A 27,870-nucleotide genomic window follows, 5' to 3' on the forward strand; every position below is an offset into this window, starting at 1 on the left:
GTGTATCATTCCTGTTACACTGGAAAGTGCGTGGATCCCTGGGAAACTGACCAGGACTTTAGATTTGCGCACTTGCGTGTTAAGTTTGCTTTATTTTCCCTCATCTTTATTAATAACGAAAACATATTTTCAAATACAGAGGGAACATCTGGTCCTTTACGTCTAGGAGGCTTTGCTCTATATAGGAGGTGGGTCTCGCCAGACCTCTAGTCGTAGCTTTTCACCTCAACATGAGACCTCATTTTCTTTGGACTTGTTCGTTAATCAGCAGAAGAAGAAACCGTAATAAAGTGATTATTTATGCTTTTTCTCCTATCTTTCAAGACCGAGGATGAGACAGAAAAGGAAAGATGACCAACATCATTGACCAGGAAAAAGTCCAAAACCATTTGATGCTCATCAAGCAGCAAAAAATGAAAAGTCACAGAGTTCCCTTCGTGGCTCAGCGGTTAACAAACCCAACTAGCATCCAGGAGGACACAGGTTCGATCCCTGGCCTCACTCAGTGGGTTAGGGATCCAGTGTTGCTGTGAGCTGTGGTGTAGGTTGCAGACATGGCTCGGATCCTGTGTTGCTGTGGCTGTGGTATAGGCCAGCGGCTACAGCTCCGACTGGACCCCTAGCCTGGGAACCTCCATATACCGGGGTGCAGCCCTAAAAAGACAAAAAGACCAAAAAGAAAAAAGAAAGAAAAATCAGGGCTAATGAGGACATTCAAGTAAATCACTATAACTAAGGAATTATCTTTGGATAACATGAAGTTACGTCCACTGAGTGCAATTTCTTGTCAGCATGTTTATCTTCTGAAGTGACCATACAATTTTCTCACAATTAAAACAGAAACTCTTAACAGATAAGAAACCTGAAGACATTTCCCATTGTGTGTTTTCTTGATTGATGAATATGGCTACCAATAAATTATGTCATTTAAAAGTGTATGTCTTTAAGTACCAACATCTAGAAGGAGGAAACACAATTAGATGATGATTCTAGCTACATATTCCAGTGGAGATTTCAGTGCACCAATATTCTTAAGACCATTACTTTTCCAAAAGAGCTCAAGTTACAAATTTCTATAGGTCCTACAGCTTTTGAGCACTATTTCACTCAAAACCCATGTTACTTTAGTGTGCTACTTTGCAGAATGCCAGGATATCCTGGAATGCACAAATGAAGTTGTAAGAGAAATTCACATTTCTATATACTACTTTCTACAATGAGAAACAACTGAATACATCATTCCATCCATGCACTGAAATACCTCTTCCATTATTTCAAGTACCCTACATAAATCCTGTACCTTCATTTTACAGAGAGAGAAAAGGAGATTAAATGATGTGCCCAAGGCCACAGAGTGGATTCAGGACAAGAAACTTGGCTCATGAAAACCACCTTTCACAGACCTGTGTAAGGAAAACAGTTATCAGAGAATACCGTGTGACTCCAACATTTTCACCCCACATATCATCGAATCATCTTTCAGATACAGTTATTGTATCTTCAGTGTTATAATCACTCTCCATGGATGAAGAAAAGATGCTTTCTAGTCACAATATTTATACCCACCACATTTGGGAATTTGATTCTAGCTGACCGGAAAATACAAGCATTCCTCTGGAGACAAGCGCCCCTCTGGACCATCGCTCTGAATCAATGAAAACGGAAGGTCAGGATACTAACTGAGAACAACTCTCCAAACCGTCATATGAACAGCTGTTGGTAATTACACACGGAAACATCTGGAAAGTACTTGTACCTTTTGCTGACAAAAGTATATGAAAATAAGAAATCAGTCTTTGGAGTTCCTACTGTGGCTCAGTGGGTTAAGAACCCAGCAAGTATTCATGAACACGCAGGTTCACTCCCTGGCCTTGCTCAGTGGGTTAAGGATCCGGCACTGCCGTGAGCTGTGGTGTAGGTCACAGCCGCGGCTCGGATCCAGAGTTGCTGTGGCTGTGGTGTAGGCCAGCAGCTACACCTCTGATTCCACCTCTAGCCTGGGAACGTCCATATGCCACAGGTGCAGCCCTAAAAAGCAAAAAAAGAAAGAAAAGAAGGAAGGACGGAGAGAAAAGAAGGAAAAGAGAGAAAGTAATAAAGAACCCAACTTTACGATGACAATTGAGAAGTATATTTAATCTTTGTAAGGTGTGTGTACAGTAGTTAGGATTTGGACTCTGGAGCCAGACTGTCTCAGCTCACCTACTGGTTTCTGATTTGGTAGCCAGGTAACCTTGGGCCAATTACTGAACATCTCGGCATCTTTATTTTCACATTTAAAAACTAAGAGATGGTGTAAGGCACTCGGCTCTTTGAGAATGAGTACACTTTTACTACCGAAAAGAATCACACCAAAGACTCTTCCAGGGAACAGGTTATTCTGCAGTCAGCAGCAGGCTGCCCCTTTCAAATTCAGAAATGTAAGTGACAACGAGCACTGCACCTGAGGTCATCATCCCTGTGGGCCTGCCCACTCCAGGCCGCCCTCTCCCGGTGGCTGGTCCCCGCTGGCTCCAGGCCCTGGGAGGTGTCTCAAGGAACGGCTCCTCTCCCACTCCTGTGCTCCCAGCCTTTGCTTCCAGAAGGAATGTCACGAAACAGGAGGAGAGGCTGTCCCTCCTTTCCAGTGCACAGCTGCAGTCACCCCCACCCTCACCCCCACCCCCACCATGGCGGCTCTCAAGGGAGACACCCCTTCTTCCCCTTCGGGCCTGCTGATACTCGCTGGACGCCTCACCGACTCTTACTGCTTCTTAACTCTAGCTCCTTCTTCAAGTGACCTTCCATTAAAACCTCCTGAATGTGCTGTGTCTTCCCTACCTAGATAGAGTCTCGTGCTTCTCCTCAACTGTCAAACTTCTCCCCCTGTTATTCAACACAAGAGACTGTTTTATGCTTTAAAAATAGCAGAAAAATAAATACACGATACAGAATCTTCGTATGTGAACATGCACTGAAGATGACTGAAGAAAGGCGGCTGTTCACAAACAGCACTGGGAAGAATACGGAAGATCAGAGCCGGGCTCACACTGCAACCCAAACCCAAACCATCCCAGCAGAAAGCCAGCTGACGTCAGGACGACCAGAAGAAAAGAAACTCCCACTGAACAAGTACCGGGGCAAGTCAGACATGACTAAGAATACCAACACTGCGTACAATGGATGAAAAAACACAAGCGCCGGATTTAAATCTACAAAATCTAAATGATGCAAAAGTAAAAGGCACCTCTGGAGGATGCTAAGGAACTGACCTGACCCCTTATTTTGAAAACTGGTAAATAAAAGTAGAGAAATCAAGCACTTATTCTGCACCTGAAAGAAACCAAGTCATTTACAGACGTAGTTCAGCTTAAGAGAAAAAGAAGAAATGACAGACAGGATGAGAATATCACCACTCAGATCATCTGATAACATCACCAAAAAAAAAAAAAAAAGAAAGAAAGAAAAAGTTAACTAGGTGTTGTGTAGTCCCTGATGGAGGAACAATACCACCAACTACGACACTGCCGAAGCCCCTGCTTGCGCCCAAATCCAAACCTGAATCTAATCAACCTCCAGATCTAACGTTTAATTTACAGAAAATGAAAGAGATAAAGGAACATACTAAAAAGTTCCAAGAGATGCAATCAGCAAAAACAGAAATTCTCCAAGATAAACCCCTTGTTTCTTCAACAAAAACGTCAGGGAACTAAAAGAAATTGTGGGGAGAACTTGTAGATGAAACAATACTTAAAAGACATACCAATCGATAATGATATATTATATATATTATGATACACATGTCTTATGTGGACTCCAAGTCAAACTAAAAAAGAGCACCCAGACACACATCCACACCACACGTCGCCGTACGTGACTTTCACATTAAGGGACTTTTTTAGATAGAACTCTATTATGACTGTATTTGTAAATCCTTTATTTTTTAGAGCTACATGATCTGAAATATTTTTAGATGAATTATCTAAGTGAGTTAAGGAGAGCGACAGAGATCATAGATAAACAAGACTGCTGAAGCTGAAGGATGGTACATGACCTGGACTTTTTGCTTTTAAGGGCTGCACCTGGGGCATATGGAGATTCCCAGGCCGGGGTCAAATCGGAGCTGCAGCTGCCAGCCTCCGCCAGAGCCATTGCAATGCAGGATCAAGCCATGTCTGCGACCTATACCACAGCTCACGGCAACGCCGGATCCTTGACCCATTGAGCAAGGCCAGGGGAAGAACCTGCAACCTCATGGTTCCTAGTCGGATTTGTTTCCGCCGTGCCACAACAAGAACTCCCACCTGCACTCTTCTATATTATTTCATATAGGCTTGAAATTCTCAACAAGTTTAAAACTAAATAAATAAATTTCAGGCTGATTATACATTTAACTGTAGAAAGAGAGAAAAGAGACAGAGAGAGAGAGAGAAAGAAAGAAAAGGAAAGAAAAAAAGGAAAGAAAGAGAAAAACCAAGAAACGCTTTAAAACTTCCCCAGGAACTCACAGGACAAAGCAGAATGCAGGGCAGGGAAGACTTTTCTTAAGGACAAAAGCAGAAGTCAGCCTGACTATCACGTGCCTCCTGAAGGGATGCTTCTGGCCACAAGTCACCAAAGAGCACTCCTGACCAAACCCAGAACCTGAATCTAGCCCTGAGGAGACATACCAAGGGTTGGTCTACAAAATAACTGGCATGTCCTCCGCAAAAATTTCACAAAGTCATAAAAGACAAAGACTACAGGGAGTTCCCACTGTGGCACAATGAGACTGGCGGTGTCTTGGGAGTGCTGGGATGCAGGTTGGATCCCAGGCCCGGCACAGTGGGTTAAGGATCCAGTGTTCCCACAGCTGTGGCAACTGCAGCTCCGATCAGATCCCTGGCGCAGGAACTCCATATGTCATGGGGTGGCCAAAAAAAAGAAAGAGAGAGAGAGACAAAGAGCAGAATTCTTCCACATGAAGAAAGTGTATGATCCTGAGTTCAATCCTGAACCAGAAAAAAAGAAACTCGTTTTTGGCTATAAAGGATATTGTTGGGACAACTGACAAAACTTGGATAGCCATGGGAGATTCAGAAGTAGGGTGGCGTCATACCTGCAAACTACCATCAAACGGTGCAGGAAGAAAACCCTTACGTGTGTGTGTGTGTGAGTGTGTAAAGAGCGAGAGAGTGATAGCATGAAGATCACAAAAGCCTGTGGGCCTGAGAGAAGGGCTTGTAGGAGTTTTGGTTATTCTTCCAGCCTCCTTATAGGTCTGGAAATGATTTCCAAATACATTTTTTCATATTTTAATAAAAAGAGAGTAAGAGTTCCCGCTGTGGTGCAGCAAGCTAAGAATCCGGTGGCTGTGGAGGTGCGGGTTCAATCTCTAGCCCAGCATAGTGGGTTAAAGGATGCGTCACTACCACAGCTGCAGCTTGGATTCAATCCTTGGCCTGGGAACTTCCATATGCTGTGGCTACAGCCACACACACACAAATAAGTAAGTAAATATAAAAAAAACAAATAAAAGCCATACAGGAAAAGGTTATAAACAATATTATTTATAAAAATCCACTCGAAGACTATTATTAAAGGAACACATGAGAGGATCTATCTCTAAGAACAAAAAATAAATCTCAAGAAGTATAAAGAATCCCTAAAATCATAAGGAAAAGATAGACAACACAAAAGAAAAGTGGACATAAATACAAACAGATAATGACAGAAGAGAAAATGCAGGTGGTGAGTAAACTAGAAAAATACAGGAGATGTTATTCGGCTCCCCATCAGGCTCTTACACACAGCTAGGCACCAGTTATTCGGCTCCCATCAGGCTCTTACACACAGCTAGGCACCAGTTATTCAGCTCCCATCAGGCTCTTACACACAGCTATAGGCACCAATACTTGCCAACAGGGCTATTTCTTTTATAGGAGACAGTTCTACGCTCCCATTTTTTTATGGACTGCCTAAGAGTCGCTGAAGAGCAATCAACCTTACACAGGCTGTAAGAATTACACAGTTCGTAATGTAACGTTTCAGTAAACCATGTGAGACGTCACAGTTTGCAATGGCAAGCAGGTGTGCCCCTGTGCACTTTTCCCAGGGCACAGCCCTCTAACCTCTACAAGAACTCCTCGCGAGAAGCCATCATTACCCCAATAAACTGACACCTGTCATCACTGTGGACACTGTTTATACTGCGTGTGTGTTCCTAAAAAGCTACCTTCACCTTCACTAGTAATCAGAGAAATAGGAACTGAAGTTACAAGATACCATTTTACACATGTTACAACAGCAGAAATGTTAGAAAGCCTAACCACGCACCGTGTAGGATGTGGAGAAACTCTCTTGCTGTGGCCGTCGCAGGCACACAACCACTCCATCAACAGCTCTGGGTGCTACCCAGTCCATACCACCACTGTGTGAGCACAGCCAACGCCCCACTGGCAGCCCTGGGACGACACGCGCCTGGAGCAGGAGCCCACGGAAAGCTGTCCACCTGGAGCAGCCCCGCCCTGCTTCGGCCCCGAGGGGACGGTCCCACACAGCCAGGAACAAGGGCAGCCCACACACCGCCTTCCGTCCAGATCGATCGCTGCCAGGCCAAGCGGCAGAAGGAGCTAAATCAGCTTGGCCGCGACACGTCGCCAGGGGTTTCCGTACCTGTCCCAGTCCTCGTCAGCAGCTCTCCTCCTCCACGAGCGCTCGGCACCCGGCTTATCGAACTGGTCGAAATCGTCATCTGGGAGGAAAGGCCGTGAAAGTCAGTCTTACGAATCACAGCAGACTCCTACTCAAACACTGACACAATCTGTTTAAGAATTCCTGGCATGACATTTTAAACTACTCAAAGTTCCATACTCAACAATTATAAACGCTTTCACCATTTTTAATGATTAAAATGTCAAGTATGTATCTACCTAAATAAAACTGATTTACTGAACACTATTAAGCATGAAAACTCATAGAAGGCTTTTTCGAAAATCACAAATTTAAATAAAATATTTTTATAAACGAACGGGTTTTGAGTTTATAAAAGGGGAAAATTGCTGATTTGCTAAAAATTAAAGAGACTTTTATAATACTTTTTGTAATCTTTACATTTTTCCAAATTAATCATGAAAAATAAAAAACCTACTTAAGGGCATTAGAGATAACGTAGAGAAGTAACAACAGAAATACAACACACGCCACATACGTAATTTCAAATTTTTTAGTGTCTTTTTAAAAAAAAATAAAAACAAATAGATGAAATAAACCAGAAACAGACTCACAGACATAAAAAACAAACTTAGGGTTACCAAAGGGGAAAGGGATGAGGGAAAAGAGGAACAAATTAGGAGTAAAGGATTAACAGATACAAACTACGAAATATAAAATAAATAAGCAACAAGGATTTATTGTATCACACATAGAATTATATTCAATATTTTGTAATAACCTGCAATGGAATGTAATCTGAAAAAACAAATAACTGAATCATTTTGTTGTACACCTGAAACAGAGTATTATAAAACAACTATACTTCAATTTTAAAAATGTTTCTTTTAAAAAATAAACAAATGAATTTTAATAGGTTAAATTTTAACATTTTAATGTAATCGATACAGAAAATATTAATAAGCATTTTACATTTTTCCCATACTAAGTGTATATTTTGCATACACACCATATCTAATTCATTTTCTTTGCTTTTTGCTTTTTAGGGCCACACCCAAGGATATGAAAGTTCCCAGCCAAGGGGTCGAAGGCCACAAGCCTATGCCACAGCCACAACAACGCGGGATCCAAGCTGCGTCTTCCACCAACACCACAGCTCACAGCAATGCCGGATCCTTAACCCACTGAGCGATACCAGAGATCGAACCCACAACCTCATGGTTACAAGTCGGATTCATTTTCATTGCACCACGACGGAAACTCCTCCTAATTCATTTTCAAATTTATTCTTACTATTAGGAAAATCAAAAAACTGGAATTAAAGTTTTTCATCTTAGAACACATGCAAGCAGACATGAGAAGCAGCAGCATATGCCTCCCCAGAGTCTACCTAGAGGAGCCTAATGATATATAAACTTCATAAAAACCCAGGAACTGTTCCGGCCTGAGGCCAGAAATTAACCAGTAAAGTTCTGACAACTTAATACATCAATTCCTACCATACACTACCAAATAGAACAAGTGCTTTTAAAAAAAAAAACCAAAAAACAAAAAACAGAGATTAAAGAATTAGTAGGCTTGGGGAAATTCTACTTCCAGTATGACAGCAGGAGGAGCTCCACCAACCCACTCGCTCCCTGTGAAACTGACGAAAATTATTCTTAATGAAATGACTAATATCTCTGGAACTGATTCCACAGGCATACATTAAATGGAAAACACTTAAGAAATCTACTCAAATGTGTTAAGAGCAGCCGCATGAGTCTGCAGTTTTTTCTGAACCAGGATCCACTCTCTCCTCCACCCCAGCTCAGGGAGTCATCAACTCCACTCCAAGAACACAGGCCTCTGCCCAACCTGCCTGGTGCTGAGGCTAACTTCTGGCTAAGTGTGAGCGAGAGGTGGGGGCTCCTTCCAGCCAGGCCCCACGTGTGGTACATACACAACTGCAGCCCAGGCCATCCCTGCCCCAAGTCGTGGGGTGGGGGTTCTGTACCAAGAGAAGTCAGACAAAGAGGTCTAGGGCTTCTGCCAGCATGCCCCCATCCCCCACCACCACCTGCTGCCACCCAGGCACTCAGCTCCAAAAGCAAGAGTGTCACTCAAATGTGACAAGCACAACACAAGAACTGGGGCTCAGAGTTGGCCCAAGGGGAGATAAACACTGAACTGAGAGTTCCCGCTGTGGCTCAGTGGGTTAAGAACCCAACAAGTATCCATGAGGATGTAGGTTCAATCCCTGGCCTCGCTCAGTGGGTTATGGATCCAGCACTGCCCCAGGCTGCTGCACAGGTCACAGATGTGGCTCAGATCTGGCATTCCTGTGGTGAAGGTCACAGCTGCCACCTCCAATTCGACCTCTAGCTCCGGAACTTCCATATGCCGCAGGTGCGTCCCTGAGAAAAGGGGTGGAGGGGGAGACTGAACTGTAGGATGCCTAGTGTGCCAGAGAGAAACTGGGAAACATGGGCAAAGGTCCTCGCTTAGAACAGACCTCAAACGCTGACCTCAGACACCATGCAGTCAAAGGAGCCTGAATCTGACTGTTCAGCCAGTAAAGCAAATTATGTCCCAGGGCACTGCCAAAAGTGTGATGAGAGAAAGGGACAGTCAGAAAGAGGTCCAGCCAAACCACCACCCTCCCAAGGTGACTGGGGCATGCCCAAGGCCGTGGCCCCTGAGGAGTGACATCAGGTGCTTCTGAGAAGTTGCCCAGAGTAGGGTGGAAGGTGGAACAGACAGCACTTAAAACCTAGCCACCACACAGGTAAACACACAAGTGCCAACAGGCCTGGGGGGGGGGAAGGGGGGCGACAAGCACCAGGACTGACACATTATACGTATTATCTACCAAATGTTCAGTTCTCAACAAGAAATTATAAAACATACAAAGAAACAGGTAAGCACAACCCATAACTTATCAGAAAAGAGGCAGGCAACAGAAACTGCCTGTGAGAAGACCGAATGTCAGATTCAACAGAAAAAGACGAATGGGCCACTGTAAGCATGCTCAAAGAACTGAACAAAATGATGACTAAAGAACTAAAGGGAGATATGATGACAAAGAGGCACCAAATAAATAATACGAATAAACAGAAGTCATTTAAAAAGAACCAAAAAGAAATTCTGTCATTGAAAAATATCTGAAATGAAAAATTCACTAAAAGGGCTCAATGACAGATTTAAACTGGCAGAAAAATTGGTAAATTTGAAACTAGATCAATAGAGATGATCCAATGCAAAGAACAGAAAAAAACGAAGAGAAGCGTGCGGTAACATTAAGCACACCAGTATGTGTAACAGGAGGAAAAGAGAGGAGCAGGGAGAGATACCTGAGGAAATAATAGCTGAAAACTTTCCAAATGTGTAGGTAAATACTAATCTACACATCCAAAAAGTTCAACAAACGCAAAACAGAACAAACACGGAGATCCACAAACACACACATCACAGCCCAAGTATCTTAGAGACAAGGAGAGAACCTTAGAAGCAGCAAGAGAAAAACCATCATCACTCACAACTGCAGTAAGAGTAACAGCTAATTCTCATCCAAAACAAGGGAAATCGAGACATATACAAAATGCTCAAATAAAGAAACCTCTATCCAGCCAAACCACCAAAATAAAGTACATTCACAGAAAAACTAAGGCAAAAGGAATCTGCTGCTGGCAGACTCTCTGTAGTTGAACTGTGTGCCCCAAAATGACACATTTAGGTCCTACAGCCCATTCCCACCTGTGAATATCACCTTATTTGGAAACAGGGTCTTTGTAGATGTAATCAAATTAAGATAAGATTATATTTAAGTTAAATAGAAACAAGACATGGTAAAGCTTTGTAAAACTCGTTTTAAAAATAAATAGTATAATACTACTATCATTAAAAAAAAAAAGGTGAGAATATACTGGATATTAAACCTAACAGATAAATTCAAAACACTCAGCAAAATTTACACTCTTCTCAGGTGTACCTGGAACATTTTCTGGGATATATGCTGGGCCATAAAACAATTCTTAATAATTTAAAACGGCCAAAATCATACAAAGCATAGTCTCTGACTAAAAAAAAGGTTGACCCTTTTCCAACACTGGAATGAACTGCACAGGTTCCACTTACATGTGTATTTTTTTTTCAGTAACTACATACTACAGTACTCCACAATCCACAGTTGGTTGAATACACAGACGTGGAACCTCGGACATGGAGAGCCAACTGCAAAGTTATATGTGGACTTTCAACTGCATGGGGGTTGGCTCCCCAAACCCCTGCACCGTTCAAGAGTCAACTGTATAATAAAACTAGAAATCAGTTATGGAAGAGAAAGTTAAAAATGCACAAATGCATGGAAATTAAACAACACATTTCTTCAACCAATGGGGCAAAGAAGAAATAACTAGGGAAATAAGAAGTACTTTGAAACCTATAAACATAGAAACACAACATACTCAAGTTTATGGGGTGCAGCAAAAGCAGTTCTTGGAGGAAAATTTACGGCTGTAATGCCTACACCAACAAGAAAGATTTCAAATCAAAAGCCTCACTTTAAATCTTGAGGAACTAGAGAAAAAAAGAGGAAGTTTAACCAAAAGATAGCAAAAGGAAATAAATAAAAAGATTAAAGCAGAGATACATGAAACAGACTAGAAAAAACACTTTCAAACTCATTCTATGAGGCCATTATAAAACCAGACAAAGATTTAAAAGAAAAAAAAAAAAAACTAAACCATTATTCTCTGTGAACACACATGCAAAAATCCTCTTTAAAAAATCAGTATATAGAACTCAACAATACTTTAAAAGGGTAATATATATCTCTACATCATGATCTCATAGGTGTATCCCAGGAATGGCTGGTTTCACCTAACATTCTAGATTGAAGATTTTTTTTTAGAAAATCAATTTGATACAGCATATTAAACTAAAAGTAGGAAACCAGATTATCATCTCAATATAAGTAGAAAAAACATTAACCAAAACCAATATCCATTCCTTATAAAAACTCTCACTAAATTAAGAAGAGAATTTTCGTAACCTGACCAAAGGGCATAGAAAAACCTATGAGTTCCCGTCATGGCTCAGCAGTAACAAACTCAACTAGGATCCAGGAGGATGTGGGTTTGATCCCTGGCCTCACTCAGTGAGCTAAGGATCTGGCATTGCCATGAGCTGTGGTGCAGGTGGCAGATGCCGTTCAGATCCCATGTTGCAGTGGCTGTGGTGTGGGCCAGCAGCCCGACTGGACCCTAGCCTGGGAACTTCCACATGAGGAGGGTACAGCCTTAAAAAGGGAGAGAAGGGAGGGAGGAAGGAAGGGAAACCCACAGCAAACATCACCTGTAAAGACTCAGTGCCGGAGTTCCCGTCGTGGCTCAGTGGCACAGTGGTTCACCAATCCGACTAGGAACCATGAGGTTGCAGGTTCAATCCCTGGCCTCGCTCAGTGGGTTAGGGATCCAGCGTTGCTGTGAGCTGTGGTGTAGGTCGCAGACGCAGCTCGGATCCAGCGTTGCTGTGGCTCTGGCGTAGGCCAGCGGCTACAGCTCCAATTCAACCCCTAGCCTGGGAACCTCCATATGCCGCCGGAGCAGCCCAAGAAAGGGCAAAAAGACCAAAAAAAAAAAAAAAAAGACTCAGTGCCTTCAGCTAGGATCAGGGACAAGACTGGGATTGTCATTTCTGCTCCTGCAACAAAGTTCTACCTAGTGCAACCAGACAAGAAAATGAAATAGAAGAAATTCAGATTGAAAAGAAGTAAAACTGTCATTATTCACAGCAAACATGATCAGCTATATAGAAAAGCATACAGAATCTATGAAAAAAAGGCTCTGAAACTAATAAGAGAACAAAGTTGCAAAACATAAGGTCAATATTAAAAAATCAATAGTTTTTCTACACACAAGGAATGAACAACTGGAAATTAAGTTAAAAAACAAATCTTTGCAATAACATAAAAATATGAAATCCAAACTAGGGATAATCACAGTAAAAGATATGAAAGACCTATAAATGAAGAACTATGAAAACACTGAGGAGAGAAACCAAACACCTAAAGGAAGTGGAAAACAACTAGAATCCCCAGGAGACAAGAACGGCTGTAAATGCGGGTAACTTTGTACCTGGACAAAAACACATTAAGCAAAGGGGGAAAAAAACACATCTAATAAAGCAGAAACAAAAACATACTTTCTTTCCACCTGGAATATGGAAAATAAAGACATAAAAAGAATAATTCTACTCAGCCATACAAAAGAACAAAATAATGCCATTTGCAGCAACATGGATGGAACTAGAGACTCTCATACTGAGTGGAGTAAGTCAGAGAGAGAAAGACAAATACCGTATGATATCACTTATATCTGGAATCTAATATACGCCACAAATGAACCTTTCCACAGAAAAGAGAATCATGCACTTGGAGAAGAGACTTGTGGTTGCCAAGGGGGAGAGGGAGGGAGTGGGATGGATTGGGAGCTTGGGGTTAACAGATGCAAACTATGGCCTTTGGAAAGGAGAAGCAATGAGATCCTGCTGTGTAGCCCTGGGAACTATGGCTAGTCGCTTATGGTGGACATGATACTGAGAGGAAAAAAGAATGTATACATGTACGTGTGACTGGGTCACCTTGCTGTACAGCAGAAAACTGAGAGAACACTGTAAACCAGCTACAATGGAAAAAACAAAAATCACTACAAAAAAAAAAGAACCATAACTCAAAATCCTAAGAAACAAACTAAAACAAGAACTCTGTGTGCTTATTTTTGTTCTTTGATTTTCTGTAGTCATTTCCCTTCTGTTCTCCTTCAGAATATAGTCAAATTCTTTTTTTTTTTTTAAGTTCCAGTTTACCTGCCATACTGAGCAGAACCAAGAGAATAAAATGAGTCCGCAGTAGTCCAGAGTTTTAAAGCAAGAAAAAAACACCTCTGAACACCAAGGAGAAGATGAACTCAGCAGCACAAGAGTGATCAATGCCTTTATCTAGAAACTCTCCTTCTAAAGCTAAACATTATCCTAAACATGCCGTTTTACTAAGAAGTCAATTTTCCACATCAACAAAACTAAAAACAACTATTGGAATTTTTACAGTTTTCAATTACACAGTAATTAGAAATCTACAGTTAACACAACTCTTTTACTCAGCATTCTTATTGTTTCCTCAGCTTTTCCAGGAACCTGTAATTTAGAAACGACAGAATATTAGTTTGGAATAAGGTTCTAGCCATCGTCTGGTCCAAGGGTCAGGTCAGTAAACTACAGTTCACAGGTCACTAAGGGCTGCCACCTGCTTTTGACTTATGTAAATAAACTTTTACTGGAACACTGTATGCTAATTCAAGTATGTACAGTCTATAGCTGCTTTCAAGCTACAGGGGCAGAGAGCACTCTGTGTGATCTGCAAAGCCTAAACTATTTATTGTTTACAAAGTTTGCCAATCTTTCCTCTAATCTAAAGGTTCTCAACCTCTTTTGCCTCAATGCCGTTCTCACACATACTTGCTCATGTTTTCTTTCAATCACTAACAAGTCAAAATTCCACATTTCACAGGTGAGGAAATCTGGACCTTTATTTAAACAGTAACTAGGAAAAAAGAATCAAGCTAACATTCAAGAACTTTGAAAGTGAACATACTTGCTCCTACAGTATAACCATCAAATTCTGAGCAACCAAGCAAAATTTTCAGAAAGAACCCCTACATCGCGTTGCTCAAAAAATAATCTGTAGTCCTGTTTTAAATACTTCTTACTTATGTGGGACCATGGACAGGTTTCCCTAAAATGAACTTTGTATTTTGTTTTTAAAGCTGAGCGCACAGTGACCATCCGTTTGCCTGTCTTAGGGAAGGTGCTCGTCCTGTGTTTGGAAATCAATCCAGTACGAGTCCTGAAAAAAGACAGGGCTCTGCCTCCCAATACGGAAGCCCTAAAAGCTAGATCCTTGAGTTCTGTCAGCCCAGGCAGCCTGAAAGAGGACAAGTGGGCTAAGTTCAGCCAACTCAATATTCTCATCGTGACTTAGAACCTAGAGAAAATGACAATTTCTCTTCCCAAGAATCTAGACCTGCTCATTTAAAACGTGAAACCTTCTAAATTGCTAAAGGTTCGTTGCTAACTGGGTGATGTCTAAGGGAAGAAATGTCAGAGGGAGAGAAAGCCCTTCCGCCCACCTACTTCTCCTTCCACGGACAGAGGGAACCTGCGGGGCCTCCGGGCCCCATCCTCTACACAGGGTGCAGAGAAGGAACACCGGTTCCCAGAGCACCTTCCCTGTGTGGTTTTGAGTGAGAGCATGCAGGCAAGGCAGTCACAGGTCTGAAGCACAATTCTCATCAGTTATTCTCAGAGACAGGACACACACGCACACCAGATACGGAGCTCTCAGACGTCAGAATGAGCTCTTGAAAACCATGAGCGGCAGCTGTGCTGGAAAGAGCTAGTCACTGGGGCTTCTTGAGACTCAATTCCATCAAAAGTCAACCCCCACTGTGCTGCAGACGGAGAAGGCCCACTGGAGCTTCTGCAGTAGTCTTCAGAGCTACAACAGCTTACAATAGGCTCCCCCTTAGAGGCAGGCTCAGATTATCAGAAAAAGTTTTCCTGATAGTTGCACCTCGAGCCTTCCCAAGGGTTGTATAAACCTGTAACTCCCGTGTTAAAACCCTTCAAACTTGGAATGCAAAGCATGGCTTCTGTCCTAACTAAAATAAAAATGATAAAATTCAAATAAACCCAGCACTACTTTAGAGCTGAAGCGATGCTTTATTTAACTTCAACAAGCTAATATTTTTACATCCATTTCCTCATTTAATCCATCCCCAAATTCTCCTTTTACGGACATGAACAAAAGACTAACCAAAGCTAGCAAAGAGCAAAACCAGATTTAAACTCAGGTCTACCAAACAGTAAGTAAAACGCTCTTGAATTTAGTTAGGAAGTAACTGTAGCAACAAACTCTCTGATCTCCTATGTAAAAGCATGAAAGGGTAACCATGACTCCCTCCATGTCTAGGCAGGAAGATCACAAATTCACGGAACTTACTAAATCGTGAAGGCAGAATCACCCTATAAAGTACAGGTTGCAATCCGGTGACCTATATGACACATGCTCTCTTTGAATTGTGTTGTCTTTTTTTAATCAAGTTGGTCGCCAATTTTTAAAAAATGGAATTATATATTAAGTACCAGAGTTTCATCTTCTCTCAAAAAACAGGAGAGTATCAAGAGATCTAAAACAGTGGACCCATATTTATCAGCTGAAGATGAACAGCGCCTGGCCAAACAGAACAGAGTCCCTGTATCTGATACTTCAAGAAAAATACTCGAAAAGGAAATGACAGCCAAGAGCCTGGCGAGAACAAGACCCAGCAGCAGGTGCGAGCCTGCCCAAGGCCCAGAACCGCCCTGACTTCTGCCTTTCTGCAGTCTTTAATTTGACTCTGTGAACCATCTAAGTACTTACCCTTCCAAAATAATCTTCATGAACTGCCTCATTACGCCTACATTTTACATATAAATGAAGCATCGAAATCCAGTAAGAATTTTAGAAAGTGAGAATAACATTAAAAATTTTTCCAGAACTGAAGGAATCATATTTCCAGACTAAGGTATCCACCAAACACACAACACAAAAAATATAAAAAACAGGGAACCATATTCAATATACTGTGATTAAACCATAATGGAACACAACATAAAACACAATGTATATACGTGTATAACTGAGTCACTTTACTGTACAGTAGAAATTAACACAACATTGTAAATCAACTATATTTCAATTTAAAAATGAGTTTAATTTAAAAAAAAGAAAAAAACCCATGCTAATGAAATTTTAGAACAATGAGTGTGCATGTGGTTAAAACCTTCCAAGGAGAGAAAAAAAAGGTCACATACAAATGATAAGGAATCAGACTGTCATCAGATTTGACAGAACTGAAAGCCAGAAGACAACACAGCAATACAACCAAAAGTCTATAAAGAAAAGGAATTCAACAAATCTAGACTTTTAAGACCTTATCAAATCAATTAAGTATGAAGATAAAAATTTATTCAGAGATGCACAGGTCTCAAAAAACTTACCTTCAACACACCTATCCTCAGAAAGCGAGACCTTTAACTCTGTATTTGCTAATTTGAAAACAAAGAATAATTTTTCCAGAAAAAATTATCAAAATTGACTCACGGATTTAAAAAAGCTAAACCGGAGTTCCCGTCGTGGCTCAGTGGTTAACAAATCTGACTAGGAACCACGAGCTTGTGGGTTCGATCCCTGCCCTTGCTCAGTGGGTTAAGGATCCCTTGTTGCCATGAGCTGTGGTGTAGGTCGAAGACGCAGCTCGGGTCCCGCGTTGCTATGGCTCTGGCATAAGCTGGCAGCTGCAGCTCCAATGAGACCCCTAGCCTCGGAATCTCCATATGCTGTGAGTGCGGCCCTAGAAAATTCAAAAAAAAAAAAAAAGCTAAACCAAGCAATAATAACAGAAGAAACCGAAAAACAAACAAGAAATAGACCCAAATGGCTTGGCAGACAAGAATTCACTCACATCTAACAAAGAGATTTCTACAACACCCCAGAAAATTTCACAACTCATTCTAGGAAACAAGCCTACCTTACAAAACAGCACATGAACATGCACAAATACAAAGGGAGAAAACTATCTTTTCTATGTTTTCTTAAGTATTTAGCTGTGATCTCTTTATGATCACAGACAAATCCTAAAATGAAGAGCAACAAAACATTAAAAAGAAGAAAACCTGCAGAACCAGAAGGTTCTGAAGCAAATAACACACGGCTGATTTCGGCACTGGAAATCCAGCGAGACAATACATGACAGGGAGAGATGAAAGAAGGACCCCATGAGCATCTCAACAACGCAGAAAAAGCATTTGATAAAATTAACCCCCACTCCAAAACATACTTTCTTAGCTATACAAACAACAGCTACTAGAAATCTACAGCAAATCCCATACTCAAGGGTAAAATATTAAAAGAACACTCAAACTCAGAACAAGATGACAAGATAAAGATGCCAGCCAGCATCACCCCTACTACCCAGCATTATACTGGAGGACTTGGCAATGAATGTTGCTAGAACAAGAAGCACAAGAAAAAGTAAGAGATATCACACTGTAATGGAAGAGACCGCAGATACGAATATCTGACTAGAAAATCTAAAGCACTAAACTACTAAGAAAAAAAAGGTTTTTCTATAGTAGATCGGAAACAAATTTCAGAAAGTAATATGACCAAAAAAAAAAAAAAAAAACCATACCACCCGCAACAACAACAACAAAACGTCTAAGAATAAAACTAACAAGAAATGTGAGAAAACCATAAAGAGACAATTTTACTGGTAAGTTCCACAAAGAAGGGATCTGTCTGCCATACTCACTCTGCATCCCAACCTCTCCAATCAGCCCAGCACAGAGCAGGTGCTGAAACATGTGGCAGGTGACTGATGGACAAAAAAGAACTTGACTTTAAGACATTCTTGTTGCTGGATAAAAGAACCCATATTATAAAAACAGCCATCATCCCCAAGTTATATTAATAAACTCAATATGATCCCAATACGAATTAAAGCAGAATTCTTAAGACTGTGATTGATGATTCTAAAGCTCATTTTTTAAAAATGCACAGATCAAGAAATTTCTGAAAAACATACCATGATACATACACATACACAAACTGTGAAGCAATAGTTTTTAAAAACTATGAACGAGAATTTAATATATTATAACGATAGAAAAGATGAGAATTCAATAAATTGTATCAGAACCATTAGAAGCCCCAAATTCATACCACACCCAAAATAAAATTCCATATGGAATAAAAGCTAAATATAAAAAAAGCACAGAAGCATACAATGTTAAAAGCATAAAAGAACTCTTGGCAAGGAGACACCAGTATGAAAAAAGATGCATAAAAACAAGTGACAGGAGAAGAATCTGAAAAAGAACATAAATACGTATAAATGAATCACTTTGCTAGTCACCTGAAATTAACACAATTTTATAAGTCAACTATACGTCAAAAGAAAATTTTTTAAGTGGCAAGATATTTCATAAGGTAAAACTTTAAAACTTTCAGTGAAAAGTTTAAAAAAACAAGGTTAATGAGCAAGCACAATAAAGGGTTTATAATCCTAACATAACAAAGTATTTTAAAATAATAACGAAGAGATCAACCACCCAATTAAAAAAAGACAAATGATACAAACAGGCAAGTCACAGAAAAATAAATAGATATAATGCATGAAAAGATGTTTAATTTCAGTAGCAATCAGGAAAATATAAATCACAATATTGAGGCTATTTTCCTGCCTCAGGAGATTATCAAAAAGATTCTTAGAAGACTATGGGAAATGGAGTACATTCATACACTACTGATGGAGTGGGTAAAATGGTACCAACTTGAAGACAACTTGACAACAGCCACCACAACTTTAAATACATATAGCTTTCACCACCTTATTTCCACTTCTAGAGGAATCACGCCTTCAGAAATATTGGTTTAAGCACACCAAGAGGCGTCTGTAGTAAAAAAGAAGATATAAGCCAAATGCCCATCAATACAAAGACAGCTAATCAATAAATGGTGGACCCATATTAACTCTCACCTATTACCACAGAAGAGACTGCCAGGACCTACTCTTCTTTTTTTCTTTTTTTGTCTTTTTAGGGCTGCACCCATGGCATATATGGAAGTTCCTGGGCTAGGGGCTGAATCAGAGCTGCAGCTGCTGGCCTACACCACAACCACAGCCAACTCTGGATCCGAGCCGTGTCTGCGACCTACACCACAGCTCACGTCAACGACGGATCCTTAACCCACCGAGTGAGGCCTGGGATCGAACCTGCATCCTCACGGATGTTAGTCAGATTCGTTTCCGCTGCACAACAGGAACTCCATGCCAGGACCTAATCTTACGTGAACAAAGCCGACTAAGGAATACGTGATTCCACCTTAAGCCGTAAAAGGCCACACAGCTGTAAATGTGCAACTTACGTTTGCTAACAGGGTGCAAAGGGATTCAGAGAGAAAAGTTTTCACTCTTTCATTCACTCCTCAAATATTTGTTGAACATGCCAGGAACTTGGAATACAAGGAAGGTAAAACATTCAGCATTCCTGTCCTCAAAGGGCTTACAGACTACATAGTCTTGTTAAGAAGAGACGTTTTAAAAAAGGAAATAACCAAATAAAATTACAAACTGCCATAAATGTTCTGAAGAAACTAGGGTGCCACCGAACCAAGGAGAGGGAGGCACGTAAGGAAGAGACAGACACACGTGGGACAGAAGGTCGGCCTGGCAAGGAGCTTGAAGGAGACCTGGGGGCTGAGGAACCAGAGGGAGGGCAGGCTGACCAACAGCCTGGGGAGGCGGGGGGCCGAGCCTGCAGAACTCACGCGCCTCGGTGCCTCGAGTCTGCCTTTAGACTAAGAGCGATGGAAACCAGGCGCCAGGGAAAAATCACAAAGGATCAAGCCTACCTAACCCCCTAAAATAGCAAGTCCCAAACTTTCTGGACTCAGATTTATTGAAGCCACCAAAAAGCTTCTGTTTCTGTGGATTGCATTCACTGACATTTGCTTCCTTCGAAAGTAAAAATGAGAAACATGAAAACATAAGAACACATTCCCTCATCCGTCTACAAGACAAAGCGTTCACGTGTCACACAGCCTCGGGAAAACTCGATGCTCAGAGGGGTGAAACATGCAAATAACCTTAGCATTAATGAAACCAGTCCTGACCCAGGAGTTTCCAGACTACACTGTGACAAGGATACAAAACCCTGACTCTGACCGCCAGAAAGCAACCAACTAAGAAAAGCACACATCTTTTCAAACTTTAACTGGAAAGCCTCAGCTCTAACACGCAAAGTCATCTGATCAAAAAATAAACAAATAAATAAAAAGTCTACACCAAATCATACTGCCAGGAGCGACACTGCTGCGTTTGGTCTCATTTTGCCAAAGCAGCGTCTCAAAGTCCTAGGCAGGACTGTGGCAACGTGCTTATAAGCAAGCATCACTAAAAAAAAATACACAAAAGGATGGTTACACCTCTCAATAACGAAAACAACCTCAAATGCTGTCGCGGTTCATACTTTCATCATCTAAGGGGCTCCTTCATCAAAGTTTTCGAACAGTCGTAGAAGTCACTTTCAAGTGGGTTTTTTTCCCCATTATTAAAAAAAAAAAAAAAAAACCCTCCATCCGTAAAATAGGGTTCCAACCAAAAAGTGATTTTACCCGAAATTTGTTTTCACTAAGTACCCTCTCGAACTCATCTACGCTTGAACAACGAAGGAAACACCCCAAAAACACTGCGCCAGTATCTAAACCTCTTCGGTCCGGTTCCCACGTCTGCAAGGTGCTGATAACCAAGCACTAGTGGGCTCCTACCCCACGACTGAGGAGCTCCCGCAGCACGAGAGCAGCTCGCGGAGACCGCTCTCTCAGAACCCGTCCTCGGTCTGGCCCGGTTGCGGCACCGGCCTGGAAACCTCCCGGAACCGTCGGGACCACCCTCCCGGGGCCACAGCCGCCCCCCACCCAGGCCGGCGCCCCGCCTCCGGTGGGCCTGGCGCTTGGCGACGCCAGGGCGGCGGGCACGCCGAGGCCCGGCCCCCGCCAGCCTCTCAGGGGACCAGACCCCCGACGGCCAGGAGCGGCCCCCGGAACCCCCACCGCCACAGCCGCCTCCCGCGCGGCGCCGCCTCACTTACCTCCGGCGCCGGCTCCTCCGCCCGCTCCCAGGGCGGTCGCCATGGTGTGCACTGGGCCCGGCCTTCAGCCTCGCCCCACCAAGCCAGCCGGGGCCCGGGGACGCGCAGGGAGGACGGGGGGCGGCGGGCCGGGGCGGCGGGCCGGGCCGGGGGCGCGGGGGGCGGCGCGGCCGGCGGGTCGCGGGCCCCTCCGGCCTGCTCCTCCGCAGGAAGAAAACAACAAACTATCGCAACATGGCCGCCGGCTCGGCCCGCCGCCGAGGTGCACGCCGGGATGATGGCGGCCGGGAGGCACCGGCGCGGGGCCTCCCCTGCAGGCCGCGGCGGCTCCGAGCCGCCTCCGAGGGACGCAGGCCGAGGGCGGAAGGCAAACACACCCGCGGCCGCCTCGTTCCGCTCCAGAAACCCCAATGTTTGAAGGGGGGCGGGGGCGGCGGCCCGCCGTAGTTCGGCCCCGGGCTCTGTCGTGAGTCGCTTTGCAGCAGTTGGCGCCGAGCTTTACGGCTGGCGGAGGTCCCGTTGGAAGAGTGAGGGAGGAGATCCCGCGCCCGGTAATGGGGCCGGAGCTTGCTTTCTGTGTCCCGACTGTGCGGCGCGCGGCGGGGGGCGGAGTAAACTGCGCTGCGGGCTGACAGCGGGGACGAGCACGCCGTGGGGGTGGTGCCGGGCATGCGCACTGGGGGGTCTGCGGCGGAGGCAGGTGCGCTGAGCGGGTGCGGCCGGAACGGCCGCCGTAGCGACATGTGCGCGAGAGGTAGCGTTTGAGCGGCAAGACTTGTCGGACAGCGGGATGCTAATAAGTGACGTTAAGGAAAGGGTCCTGGGAGATAAGAGTTGGAGAAGGCTGAGGGATGCTTGGGATCAGGCATCCGAAGGCGACTTCTGACTTGTTGGCAGTTGGGGACGGGGAAGACCGGTATGGATGTAATGAGGCCTTTAAGAACACGCAAGCTGCAAAGGTTGCTTCAGTAACAATGAATGTAGGGCTTATGGGGAAAGGAAAGGGTCGTCTTGGGTGGAAAGAGAAGGCTGAGCAAAGACCTTGGCTCGGAGGTGTCAAAGGACTTCTTAGGATTCCAGAATTGCAAGTGGCACGGGGGAGCGCTGCACTGTTAGTGGAAAAGAATAATTTCAGGTGGAAAAGCCTCTGAAACACCTTAACTGAAGGAAGTAAAAATTTTCAGGAATGGGGTAAATCTGAATTGTGTGCCACCGGAAAGGATGCAGTAAGAAGAAACAGCATCGCTTCTGTGATAAAATCCTGTCACAGATACCTCACTGAATCTAATCTTGAAAAAGTAAGGACCAAAAAATGGGCAACATACCACAAAACAGTTGGCCTTTAATCTTCAAGAGTGTCAAAATTATGAAAGCCAAAGCCAGAGGACGTGTTTCAGACTGAAGAAAAAAAGGCATGACCGGAGTTCCCGTCGTGGGGCAGCGCAAAGGAATCTGACTAGGAACCATGAGGTAGGTTTTGGGTTCGATCCCTGGCCGGATTAAGGATCCGGTGTTGCCATGAGCTGTGGTATAGGTCGCAGATGCAGCTTGGATCTGGCGTTGCTGTGGCTCTGGTGTAGGCTAGCAGCTACAGCTCCAATTAGACCCCTAGCCTGGGAACCTCCCTATGCTGTGGGTGCAGCCCTAAAAAGACAAAAAAAAAAAAAAAGACATGACCACTGAATCCAATACATGATTCTGAACTGGATCCTTTCACTGTAATGAATGTTATTGAAACAACTTGCAAAAATCCAGAGTCTGAAGATAAGATGGGAGTAATACAGCAAAATTAACTTCCTTATTTTGATGATTGTAAGTGGTATGTCTTTGTAGAGAGTGCAGGCCACTTTCCCATGCCAGGCCAGTAAACGGAGAGACAAGTCGTTGTATTCACCAAGCCAGCAGACCAAGAAGATCACGTCACAAAGAACCGCCTTCTTTTATACTAAAAGAGGAACGGTTGTGGTTGCTTGTTGCAAACTTCTTGGTACCAGAATCCTTTGTTCTTGAAGCTGTCCCCTGGGTCTGGTCACAGTCTTCCTATAAACCTCCACCAAGACAAACGCTACTCTCTATTCTGCAGCTTTTTTTTCTGCTACACGGATGGAGAAGTGTTAGACCTTTAAAGATCAGATCCTTGAGAATGGGCTGTCCTGCATATTTCAGGTTATAGGCAACATTCTTTCAGTGATTAACGTACAGTAAACGCAATAGAGTACAAAGGTTAAAGTAAAAAAAAAAAAAAATCCAATATGGAGTCAGATTGGTTCTTTCCTTTTACAAAAGTACTTGGGGTGACAGGGCATAAGTCGTGAACTTATTCTCAAGTGGTTCAGAATAAAAGTGTTTTAATTTTACTGTCTGTTGAACTTTGTAAGTTTTTATTGCTTCAAAACAAAGGAGCAAAGAGAAAATTGTTTAAAAATGTCATTGTTGGAGTTCCCGCCATGGCACAGTGGGTTAAGGATCTGGTGTTGCTGCAGCTGTGGCACAACTGTAGGTTGAAGCTATGGCTTGGATTTGATCCCTGCCCCAGAAACTTCTATATATTGTGGTTGCAATCAAAAAGAAAGGAGGAAGGAAGGAATTTGGGAGAGTGGAACGAGAATATCAGATTTATGACAAATTGGAGTTCCAAAATGTAGAGAATATAGAGAATGGAAAAGAAACATTAAAAAGATGATTCCTTTTAAGAACAGATGAAAGATATAAACCCACAAATACGGGAGGCATAAAAACATCAAGCAGGAAAAATAAATCCACATCTAGGCACATGTGGGGAAACTGAACAGCATCCACAAAGGAGACCTTAAAACAACCAGGACGCAACTGCCACTTCTGGTCATGACAGAGGCACTGGGACAGACTTCCTTCACATGGTACCTTGAAAACTGAACCAATTGGGGGGAAAAAAATGATTTTCCAACATTGGGCCACAGGCAGCACAGACCTGTGGTCACGGAGCTGAGAAAAAGGAAACCAGTGAACTGGCCCATACAGTCACCCAGGTTTCTGGCTGGAAACACTTGCTGGCCCATAAGAAACTCGAGTGAAACAGGAGGTTTGAGGAGACAGACCAGAATTTAGAGGGGCCGACATGAGGCATCTCGGAGTGCCGCAGTGGAGATGACGGAGCCGTATGAGAAGGACGCCTTGAGTGCTGCTGCAGCGTGAAACCCCGTGAGCACGCACACAGTGCATGGACAACCAGAAAGCTGTACATGGAACAGTTCCCAGAGCTGAGGGCCCAGGAGACGTCAGGACCTCAGGGACCCCGTGTGGACAGTCCCGGCTGAACCCCCAGCCCCTTCGGGAGCAATCTAAGAGGAGCCAAGACATTAGTCCTAGGACAAACAGGCGCTCACATCTCCCAACAAAGCTTTAAAACAACCATTGAAGTGATTATGCTAATCAGCAAGTGATTTAATGGCCTTTCAGAACAAACTTCGATATTCTATAAAGAAAAAAATTTGAAAAAAAAAAAAAAAACCCTCAGTACTCAATAATGTTCAATTCACAAATTCCAGCATTTAATTTAAAAAAATTAGGAGTTGCCATTGTGGTGTAGCAGACAAATCTGACTCTTATCCATGAGGATGCAGGTTCGATCCCTGGCCTCGCTCAGTGGGTTAAGGATCAGTGTTGCCATGAGCTGGGGTGTGGGTCACAGACATGGCTCTGATCGCGTGTTGCTGTGGCTGTGGTGTAGGATGCCAGCTGTAGCTCCGATTAGACCCCTAGCCTGGGAACCTCCACATGCCATGAGTGCGGCACTAAAAAAAAAACGAAAGAAAAATTACTAGTGAAGGGAAGAACAGGAATATGACCAATACCAGGAGGAAAATTAATAGGTAGAAGCAGACATGCCAGAGATGACAAAATTAGCAGGTAGGGGATTTCAGACAGTTGTTATACACATGTTCAAGGATTTAAGGAAAAACGGGACCACAATGAGAAAGGAAATAGAAGATGTAAAGTGGAACTTTTAGAGTTGAAAAATGCAATATTTGGGAATTCCTGCTGTGGCACAGGAGGTTAAGGATCTGTTGCCGCAGCTGTAGTGTAGGTCACAGCTGTGGCTGGAATTCGGTCCCTGGTCCAGGAAATTTCATGTGTCACAGGTGCAAGAAAAAAAAAAAGCAATATTTGAGATAAAATATTCCGAAGATAGGACTTAAAGCAGATTAGAAATTTCCCGTTTCATCTCAGAGAGGCAGAGAGCTAAAAAGAGCCTCACTCCCAAGCTTACACCAAGAAAACGCTACAACCAACTGCCGTTTTTTGAGCCCACCAGAGAACTTGGGTTTCAGAGCAACCAAGTGGAATTTGAGGGAGAGACAGACATCTGCAAAGAAAAGCAGGACCTGAGCCTCTGCTTTACCTGCAGTGGACGTGGCTGGACACCATATAAGCTGGAGATTTAGATTCGGCTAAAAATGTCTCATGGTGTCTAAAGGCCGCGTGTGGGCAGCCTGAGAGCATGAAGCCCCCGGAACAGCAGAGGTGGAGAGACCTGCCCCCGCCTGCCAGCTGCTTCTGCATGACCTCCACCAAGTACTGGCCCGAAAGATGGGCAGAGTCCTGAGCCCATCCTCATTGTGTGTGCTGAAGAGGGGTACAGGGACCCCCCCACCCGAGAAAATACACACTCATCTTCCCCCTGAAAATGAGCTGCAGTCTTTAGGGAGAAAAGCAACAAAACCGGGGCCTCAGAGCAATGCGGACACCCATGGCCCCTGTGGGAAGTGGACAGAGAAACAAAAAGCCCCAGCAGGTCCTGGAGTCCACACCCCAAGACCCAGGGCAGGGCGCCATGCCAGCCCCAGAAGAGGCTGACACCCAGCATCAGTCCCCCTCTCCCATCTCCTGCCACCAGGCCGACAGATGGCAAGTAACACCCACAGTGGAATGGTCGGGAGAGCCGCAAAGACCGATTCTCTCAGGGGCGCAGGGTGGAGGGAAGACCCCCACCCGAGGAAAGACACCTCCCGGCCCCCCAGCTGAGGGTGGGAGCTTTGGGTGCAAAGGCAGCTGTGTGACCTTGGAGGCCTGCGTTGCTCTCACCTGCAAAGACAGAAGCTTCATGCTGACCCTTTCATCCCGTTGTTCACTTCTCTGTTATTACTTTCGGTCATAATTAATTCTCTTGTGGGGTTTTTTCTTAGCCTATTTTTCTCTCTTTATTAAAAATATTCCGGAAGTTCCCTGCGCAGCTCAGTGGTTAACGAACCTGACTAGGAACCATGAGGTTGCAGGTTCAATCCCTGACCTCCCTCAGTGGGTTAAGGATCTGGCGTCGCTGTGAGCTGTGGTATAGGTCGCAGACATGGCTCAGTTCCTGCATTGCAGCCCTAAAAAGCAAAAAAAAATAAATTGAAAAAAATTTAAAGATTAAAAATGAATATTCCAGAGTTCCCATTGTGGCTCAGTGGTAACTAACCTAACTAGTGTCCATGAGGATGCAGGTTCATTCCCTGGCCTTGCCCAGTGGACTTAAGATCTGGTGTGGGAGTTCCCGTCGTGGCGCAGTGGTTAGCGAATCCGACTAGGAACCATGAGGTTGCGGGTTCGATCCCTGCCCTTGCTCAGTGGGTTAACGATCCGGCGTGGCCGTGAGCTGTGGTGTAGGTTGCAGACACGGTTCGGATCCTGCGTTGCTGTGCTTCTGGCATAGGCTGGTGGCTACAGCTCCGATTAGACCCCTAGCCTGGGAACCTCCATATGCCGTGGGAGCGGCCCAAGAAATGCCAAAAAAAAAAAAAAAAAAAGATCTGGTGTGGCTGTCGCTGTGGTGTAGGTCAGCAGTGGCAGCTCCCATTCAACCCCGAGCCTGGGAACGTCCATATGCCACAGGTGCAGCCCTAAAAAGACAAAAAATAAATAAATAGCATTTTTAGTAATGGCACTGGCATACGCCTCTGAGCAAGCAGCTGGACGGTCGTGTACAAATCCAAGCTCTCAGGTCTCATTGTTTCCTTGAATTTCAGTGGCGTTTAAGTATAAGCCGAAAATAGTAACTGATAATTGATTACAGAGCAGCAGTAAGCCTGATTTTTATTTTTAGCATAAAACCAGAGCTCCTCACCCAAGAGAGTCCCCTTCTTAAGTTTAAATATGATGGTTTCTTTGTTTGTTTGTTTGTTTTTGTCTTTTCTAGGGCCGCTCCCCCAGCATATGGAGGTACCCGGGCTAGGGGTCCAATTGGAGCTGCAGCCTCTGGCCTACACCACAGCCACAGCAACGCGGGATCCGAGCCACGTCTGCGAGCTACACCACAGCTTACGGCAATGCAGGATCCTTAACCTACTGAGCGAGGCCAGGGATTGAACCCACAATCTCATGGTTCCTAGTCGGATTCGTTAACCACTGAGCCACAACAGGAACTCCTACATATGATGGCTTCTGAAACAAGACTTCATCCTGTTTGTTCATGGTGACTTACTGTGTTTTCAGTGGTGTTTCAGAAGCAGGTTTAAAGCCTTAACCTGGACGGTGCTCGTGGGCGAGGCA

The 27,870-nt window shown here is 43.8% G+C and overlaps 1 protein-coding gene across 7 annotated transcripts in view; it reads right to left on the reverse strand.

Annotated features, from left to right (window-relative positions):
- RBM33 (RNA binding motif protein 33) overlaps positions 1 to 21,959 on the reverse strand; it is a 112,527-nt gene extending 90,568 nt beyond the window's left edge. For all 7 annotated transcript variants that reach the window (XM_047763499.1, XM_047763495.1, XM_047763498.1 and 4 more), the window contains exons 1-2: positions 21,361 to 21,959; positions 6,634 to 6,712 (exon numbers count right to left, since the gene is read on the reverse strand). In XM_047763499.1, coding sequence (XP_047619455.1) covers positions 6,634 to 6,712; positions 21,361 to 21,403 — 122 coding nt within the window. In that variant the 5' untranslated portion in view covers positions 21,404 to 21,959. The remainder of the gene's footprint in view (positions 1 to 6,633; positions 6,713 to 21,360) is intronic.
- Between the last annotated feature and the right edge of the window lie 5,911 nt (positions 21,960 to 27,870).

This window comes from Phacochoerus africanus, chromosome 16 (assembly GCF_016906955.1).
Source record: "Phacochoerus africanus isolate WHEZ1 chromosome 16, ROS_Pafr_v1, whole genome shotgun sequence".
NCBI lineage: Eukaryota > Metazoa > Chordata > Mammalia > Artiodactyla > Suidae > Phacochoerus > Phacochoerus africanus.